General features: G+C 36.9%; 1 protein-coding gene and 1 long non-coding RNA gene across 5 annotated transcripts; one reads left to right on the top strand and one right to left on the bottom strand.

Moving 5' to 3' along the window:
* Nucleotides 1-633, top strand: LOC128296297 (uncharacterized). Its single transcript, XR_008286856.1, has 2 exons — nucleotides 1-288; nucleotides 372-633. It is a non-coding gene; the product is annotated as an uncharacterized LOC128296297 (long non-coding RNA).
* A 1,868-nt stretch (nucleotides 634-2,501) lies between these two features.
* Nucleotides 2,502-7,285, bottom strand: LOC108469901 (serine/threonine-protein kinase D6PK). Of its 4 annotated transcripts, none has more exons than XM_017771007.2 (3): nucleotides 6,890-7,285; nucleotides 4,652-5,991; nucleotides 2,502-3,628 (listed from the first exon to the last, which is right to left on the bottom strand). In XM_017771007.2, exons 2-3 carry the CDS (start codon nucleotides 5,938-5,940, stop codon nucleotides 2,728-2,730), a joined length of 2,190 nt encoding a protein of 729 aa, XP_017626496.1. In that variant the 5' UTR covers nucleotides 5,941-5,991; nucleotides 6,890-7,285; the 3' UTR covers nucleotides 2,502-2,727. The 4 variants fall into 4 exon arrangements, with proteins under 4 accessions (XP_017626496.1, XP_017626495.1, XP_017626497.1 ...); XM_017771006.2 differs by having other exon boundaries at nucleotides 6,900-7,285; XM_017771008.2 differs by lacking the exon at nucleotides 6,890-7,285 and adding an exon at nucleotides 6,397-6,883.
* Nucleotides 7,286-7,909: the final 624 nt, after the last annotated feature.

Raw genomic sequence — 7,909 nt, 5'->3', positions numbered from 1 at the left:
GGACGTCATAGCATAAATGACAGAAGGATTTAGCTGACAGAAGGATTTAGCGGAGCTGATCTCCAAGCTTTTCTCTCAGATGCACAGCTCGCTGCGGTTCATGAACATTTGAGCAGCGCGAATATCAATGAGCCTGGCAAAATGTTGGTCATAACTAATACTATTCTGAAGTCAAGGCAAGACCGTCAGATTCAGAAGCTGAAAATAGAGACTGTATGGGATCTGCAATCAGTTTCTGGATTCGAAGTGATCTGCCTCCGCATAGCACCTTGCCTCCGGTTTATATATGTATACATATATTACATGGTAGAGATTAAGCATCGTGAAAATCTAATCAACTAACCAACAAATAAAATCATGAATTATTGCAGACTTCTAATTGGTGGGAAGAGGACGTTGAGTTGAAGGTATCTTCTGCATGGCGTAGTTTGAATAGTCGAATAACAGCTAAACACAATGATACATATCGCACATAAATGGCGAAACTCGATGATGCACATAACAAATTTTCCTTGTGCAAGTGGTTGTGATTTGAATTTAAATATCATAATAAATCATGTAAATGCACTACTCTAACCATGTGTATGTTATGTGTCAACTACAATGGAGATAACTTGAGATAGATTCAAATAATAGTGTATTATTTTAAAATATAGTAAATAAAATATTTTAAATATTTTAATATAAAAATAATTATATTAAGAATGTTATTAAATTATATATTATTTTATTAAATTATTTTAATAACAATCTTATTAAAATTTAATAATAATAATCACCTACCTAAAAATTTTGTTAAAGGTATTCTAGTCATTTTAGCTTTTTCTTTATACTATTACAATCTATTCTATTCAACCAAACACAATAATACTATTACAATTTACATCCAATCAAACAATTGAATTACTAATTACAATTCTATTCTATTCCAGTGAGCTACATGTACCGTAAGTGAGTGGATATTGACACAAAGAACAAAGAGATAAAGTGAAAGGGGATCACCTCAACATAGGCCTCTAACAGGGGTAAAGCTTTCAGAAAGTGAGCCATTAACTAGAACATGATGATTCTTAAGAGTAATTGTTCCCAGCATGATGTCATTCCCAGGGCCAAGGGTAGTTGCATGTCATTCTTAAGAGTAGTTGTTTCGAAGGGTAAGTGTTCTCGCAATTTACTTTCACAATTTTCCTTTTTTAAGTATGGACCGAAAAAGTGATCCTGCAAAGAATGGTATTTTCCAGAACTACTAACGATAGAAGCATTAAAAAAATCAAGCATCTATATTCTACTTAATTTATTTTAACAAAAATTCTTAGCTCCTTAGGGGAAGGACTGGAGTGCTGGTGGGTTGGTGTCTCAAGGACGGTTATAAAGCATAAACATGGTGAGCTTTGTATTTGTAGGGACCAATGAATTCATTATTGATCTCTCAGAGTAAATGCTGGCCATGTCTGCCAAGCAGGTGAACCTTTACTCTCTTTTTTCTCGTTGAAAACGAAAGTTCTTTTTTTATCAGAGACAAAAACAGTAGACATGCAAAGGAATTAGGTGCAACATTTGTCTCATGCAAATGGTGGAAGAAACGGTCAAAAATAGCACAAATGTGGTTCAGGTTACAGAAAGTTGGAGCATCCGCCTTCTAATTCCAATCCAATGTTTTGTTTCAACCTTTGATATTTCTCATACTATTTTATTTAGTACCTACTTTCATTACTTCATCCAAATGTCACTTCTGTTTATTGTTCCCATCTAATTAGAAACCACTTTGTTGTCCCATAAAGGAAGCCATTACAAACTTCTATTTTGTTGATTTTCACCAAATTATGAATTCGGTCCAAAGAGGACATGTGATCTTTTCACTTAACAGCTTCTGTTTTTATGTTTTTGTTTTTTTGGATTTCTCCAACTTTAACACTTTTTTACTAGGCTAATAAAATGCAATTCCGAATATGCCAGGGTGGGTCTCATCATCACCGAAGGCAAGGCGCAAGTGTTATACTCCTCAGCTATAAGGCTAAGCTCTCGCCTTTTCCGACACCGACACCGACAGCACGTTATACCGTAATCTGATAGCAAAATAAGCATCGATGCTTTGCTCAGGAAGATGGATTCCCCATCAGAAGCGTCAGCAACAATCATTGCTGACAATTTGCTTAGCTTTGCTCCATTAAGAGGTAATAGGGCATTGGGTTGCAAAAAGTTTTTTATACGACAATTCACAGCCCTCCAAAGGAATTTACAAGACCCTCTTTTAACTAATGCATATTAGGGAAGATAAAATAACCCCAACCCAAAAATTTTGGTGATGGACAAGACATTGGGTGAGGAGCAGATGAAAATTATTAAAAAAAAAAAGGTCAAAAAGAACAAAGCATATTCGATTTAAACCATTGAGAATCGGGACAGGGTGGATAAAGAGGCCAGCAAAGGGGACCAAAGATTTAGGCTTTTGAAATGCAAAAAGAAAAAGTGTTCAATAATGTTGGTTTTGTGGGCCTCAATTTTTCTTCCAAGCAAAAACCCTTCGTTTGAGGTTTGGAATTTGGAGAGAAATTGCTAGGGCTCAGGCCTTGCAATTGCATCGTTTTTACATCCATAATCATCAAAGAAAAGCTAATTCAGGCGGTGAGCTTAAGTATATCATCAGAACTAAGTACTGTGAACAAACTTTCGGAGGGATTGAGTAAATGGATACTAATACAACACGGCATCCTGTAATTAAGAAAACTAGAAGAACTCAAAGTCCAGATATTTACCCCCAGATTTCATGTCTGTTCCTACCTGACCTACCATCCTTTTACTGTTGCTACCAACTCCAACTGGCTCCACCGGCCCGAGTTTCCCAGGCATCCTAGGCATCTCGCTCTCCATTGGTCTTGGCACCTCAGGTGGGGTGCTGCATCGTATTAGAGCCCAATTCACACCTTCAAAGAATGGATGTTGCTTGATCTCGGTTGCCCCCCTCTTCACCCCTAATCGGTGTTGTGGCTCTTTTACCAGCAACCCCCGGATTAAGTCGCGGCTAGCATAACTGGTTGCTGGTGAATCCGGAAATTTCAGCTGTTGCCCTACAACATTGAATAGTGTAGCGCGGTTTCCTGAACCTTTAAAGGGGGTTTTACCATATAGCAGTTCATGCAAGAAAATCCCAAAGGTCCACCAATCAACAGCACTTCCATGGCCTTCTCCTTTGATTATTTCAGGGGCTAGGTATTCGTGGGTTCCAACAAAAGACATAGACCGGGCCGCAGTAGGCTCTGCAACAAGCTCTGGGAGGGTATGAGAAGGCGCCCCAAATTCTATTCGAGGTTTTCGGGTTTTCTTCTTGTTCTTTTGAGGGAATATCCGTGGGATAAAGCACGCAGGTTGAATGCAAACTGAAGTAGGCTCAATGCAGGCAGGTTGAACACAGAATGCACCAGCAGCTCCACGTTTTGAAGGATCAGAATCGAATGCTGAGGATTTTATTAGTGTGGGAAACACTGCACATCTTAAGGAAAGATCAAAGTCTGAGAGCATTATATGGCCATCATCACGAACTAGAACATTTTCTGGTTTCAAGTCCCTATAGACAACACCAAGCATGTGGAGATACTCAAGTGCTAATAGAACCTCTGCAGCGTAAAACCTGCATTTAGAAGAAAGATGGGGTTTGTAACTGTTCAAACTGAAATGCACTGATCTTATACAAACACACTTGCTTATGAAGCTGATATGATGACCAAGCCTTTAGCAATGTGTTTACGCCAACCATATGAAAAGAACTTCAGAAACATAATGAATGTATATGCAGTAACCATTTTGAACAATGAATGAGAAAAGTTTCCAAAACGAGCCAAGCAAAGACTGGGAACCCTTTCTTCATAGACTGGTAGTTATTTTGGAACCCAACATAAACAGATAACAGTTTCAGTCCATGGCACCTACTCATAAAAGATGCCTATAAAGTTAAGGGAACCAAGGGAAAATGGGAAGCAAAGGAATCCATTTACACGACCAGCTCAATAGTATCACACAACCTCCTAGTTAAAATAGTTCTATGAACTCCAATTAGTTGTACATCACAAAAGACTTATAGAAAGAGATAAAAGCTAGCAGGTCCATAAGACAGCAAGCATCTCCCTGCCTAGAGTTCAGCAGTATGAAGGTGACAATAACTTTCATTAACTAGACATATTGCCCAAGATTGCATAGAGAACTACTATCTTTGTATGTTGTTAACTAGGGCTAGTTTTACTTGACACCATAACTCCAAAGACATTAAGAAACCAACAGAAGTGAAATTTAAGAAATGCCGAAGGTTCCCAACGTGTGGAAAAATACAATAGAGATGAAAGCCACATTCTCATGTGCTTGACGTTTAGATTGTGGAAGTGCATTACCCATCCAATAACTACTGAAAAATAACATAGAAGTATCAATACCACAAAGTAGGAGGAATAACAACTGAATAGAAAACAGATCAATAGACCAATCCTCATGGAAGTAAACTTCTGAGAAACCAGAGGAAAATATCATGAAAGACAATATGAGACTTGAGAAACAACAGTGAGACAAAAAGGGAATTCTTACTGCAGAAATTTATTTTATTTTCCTTTAAGGATGCTAATATTCAACACGAGGTGGATGTTTTCGAGTATATAAGTCATACCTTGCAGCATACTCTAAGAAATGCTTTCCAGGTTGCCGTTGTCTCAAAGTGTGTAGATCCCCCCCTGGGCAATATTCCATGACTAGACATGAGAATCTGTCAGTCTCAAAATGAGTATAAAGAGTGGGCAGAAATGGATGGTCCAGAAGCTGCAGAATCTCCCTTTCAGTCTGAGCCCTAGTCAACTTCTTACGACTTGCAAGTGATGCCTTGTCCATTACTTTCATAGCAAAATAACAAGAAGTACCACTCAGCTCTGAGAGATATACACTGCCAATGTCACCACAACCAAGCCGTTTAAGCAATCTGAAATGACTCATTCCCAAAATTCCATCTCGAGCCCGGATAGCCAGGATGGCATTCCACCTAGGATCATTTCCTTTGTGCGGCTTATTAGCACTCCCAGTAATATTGCTCCAGTTACTGTCATCACTAAGGCCACTGCTATCACTTGCTTGGCTAACACTAGTCTTTGCACTCTCAAGCGAATCTGCCCTGACACTTTCTTTTCTACTCTCACAATTCCTCTCCATGCTAATCATGCCATCACTTGTAACTGCATCACTCCTACATGTACTAGCAGAGCTATTGACGATGCTCATGGCAGTGACAACCCCAGTGCTGTCAATGCTGCTATGTGGACTTACATTACCACTTGGAGGCAAAGAAACATCCCAAACACATTCTTTGTCATCTGAACCTCGATGAATGAGAGAGTTATCTACATTTTGTGATGCACGTGGACCTGAAAATGGTGAAGATAATGCAACAAAATCATTGGATTCTTCAGCCAAACTTTCTGCTGGTGAAAGAATAGCAGGACTTGGTTTCTTATGAGGAACCCTAATCGAAAGATCTTCTAGAAAAGGTCCCTTCACTGATATGCTCTTCATCAAACACCCAGGATCGGACTTCTTCTGACTGATTGGTACATACACAGTTCTCATTGGATCCGTGTCCACAGGTTCCGGAGGGTGACTAGCTCCGGAAAAAGAACTAGGTCCACCTTCCTCCAATGAATCACCACCGCACTTGAATGTAATAACATCAGGCATGATTTCTACCTGTTCAAGCAAGGAGTGTTTCCCTTTCCATGTCCTTACGGGTTCAGCTGACTCTGGCAATTGGGAGCTTCCCACATTAGATCGACCTGCTTTATCTCTAGCATATACAGGTTGCAAATTCAACATAAGACCTGCTTCTCTCTCAAAGACTATATGCGGATTTGGCACAGAACTCAGAGCAGGCAATTTCCTCGGAAGCAACTTTGATTCTGAGACCCTTTCCATTCTAGGTAATCTTGAATCTTTACATAGAATAATCTTAGCAGCAAAGCAATCCTGCAAAATGAGGTTGAGATTGAGTTCAATAATTCCTCTAGTTTTCTGGTTGGACTTCAAAAGGAATCTAATGAACCATTTCTTTCTTTTCCAATATTCTCTAACCATATGCTTAGAATCAGCTTTTCTTCGTTATTTTTTTCCCTTAAACGGGTAAATAAATCAACAATAATATTCTCAGATTCTAGCCCACTTTATCAGCACACCAAAGTAAAATAAAGCATTAATAAATGCATACAAACAGAAAAAATCACTCACTGCCAAACCATTTTATCCAGATTTAGTCTTCAAAATAAAACTTGTAAAAAGAATAAGAAATCCAATATATAATATTTAATCTTCCTATATTTTCTAACCAAAAGTCTTTTTAACACATTTTAACAATAAAAAGAATATAAAACTTACAAGAACAGAGCAATCAAAGTTCTATCACTAAACCTCTAATTTCAGAGCCAACGCTTGAAATGATATGCTTAACTCGTAATTTGTACCCAAAATAAAAAAGCGAACCAGATCAACCAAATAAGCTCGTGAAATCTGTAACTTGAGCTGCTATTAACTAAATGCCGGAAATGGTATTAAATAAATTTGAGAAACCCTAGTTAATTTTCTTTTTTTAAAATAAAAGGATAAAATCACAAATAATAAATGTAGACATGCGAAATTCCGCCACTTCTCTCCTATTCCATTGTCACTTCAGCACATTCGCCACGTAAACCCTTCGATGCCACCCTCAAAACCTTTCAACCTCTCCCTCTTTCCAACATTTAAAACGGAAAAAAAGTGGAGAATGTTTTCTAATTCCAACTCACAGAACATACAGAGAGAAAGAGAGAGCGAGAGAGAGAGATCTAAAGGATCATATTAACAAAATTCAAGAACTAAGAAGAATAGGAACCTGTACGGACTTTTAAAACAAAATCAAATGATTAGGAAACAGAGCTCTGAAACTCAGCCTTCTAACAATTCCTCTCTCGCCAAGAAAATTTACAAACACATACGCTACAATCAACGATTCTTTTGGTTTTCTTCTTGTGTTAGTGCTTTAGCGACCTCTCTAGACTGTGTTTGTTTTTTCTTTTAGCTCTGCAACTAAGCTTGCTTTTGCTGTTGTGGTGGGTTTAGAATTGGCAGACTAGCTTTTGCTTTTTGTTTTTAGTTTTTTTATTTTTTATTTTTTTTATTTTTTTATTTTTTATTTTGCTTTGTGAAGGACGGGAGGCGGGCGAGTGAGGGCGAGAGAGAGAGAGTGGAGGGCCCGTTTGGGGTCCGCATTAAAGCTGGTCCCATCTCTGTTCCTGCTTTAGCCTACATTGCTTTTCAAAGGCTGAAAGATGTTCAAAATTGGTTAAAATCTTTCATAAGTCCCTATACTTTCTTAAAAATTTTAATTTAGTCTATATACTTTTACATTTAAGAATTTAGTCCTTTTTTTAGATTTCAAATTTTAGATCTAATTGTTAACTCTATTAAAATTAATTTGTTAAGTTTAGGTTCATTAAAAATCATGTTTTAGCTACATGATTATCAATTGAGGATTTTTATTTCAAAATATCACATCAATAAATTTAACAAAAAAATTTAATGGTGTTAAAACTAAACTTGAATTTTGAAATCTAAAAATAGAATGATTAAATTCTTGAAAACAAAAGCACATGGACTAAATTTCAAATTTACTGAAGAGTACAATGATCTATGGCATATTTTAAACTTATTTTAAAAATTTAATCTTTTACTTTTCAGATTTTAAAATTTAGGTTCTACCGTTCTTAAAATTTTTTGTTACATTTAGGTTCATTGCAATTCTTTCTGTTACATAGCTATCGAGTGAGTTTTTTTTAAATTTAAAATATTATATCAATAATTTAACAAAAAATTAACATTGTTAACAATTGGATCTGAATTTTAAAATCGAAAA

The sequence above is a fragment of the Gossypium arboreum genome, chromosome 8, assembly GCF_025698485.1.
Source record: "Gossypium arboreum isolate Shixiya-1 chromosome 8, ASM2569848v2, whole genome shotgun sequence".
Taxonomy (NCBI): Eukaryota; Viridiplantae; Streptophyta; class Magnoliopsida; order Malvales; family Malvaceae; genus Gossypium; species Gossypium arboreum.
This window is presented reverse-complemented; position numbering and strand designations above follow the sequence as displayed.

Excerpts from the sequence above, each read along its gene's own strand:
- LOC108469901 (XM_017771007.2), bottom strand. The coding sequence starts at position 5,940 with ATGGAAAGGGTCTCAGAATCAAAGTTGCTTCCGAGGAAATTGCCTGCT. Across the intron at positions 3,629-4,651 it reads TTCTTAGAGTATGCTGCAAG|GTTTTACGCTGCAGAGGTTC; the intron begins GTATGACTTATA and ends TTCTAAATGCAG.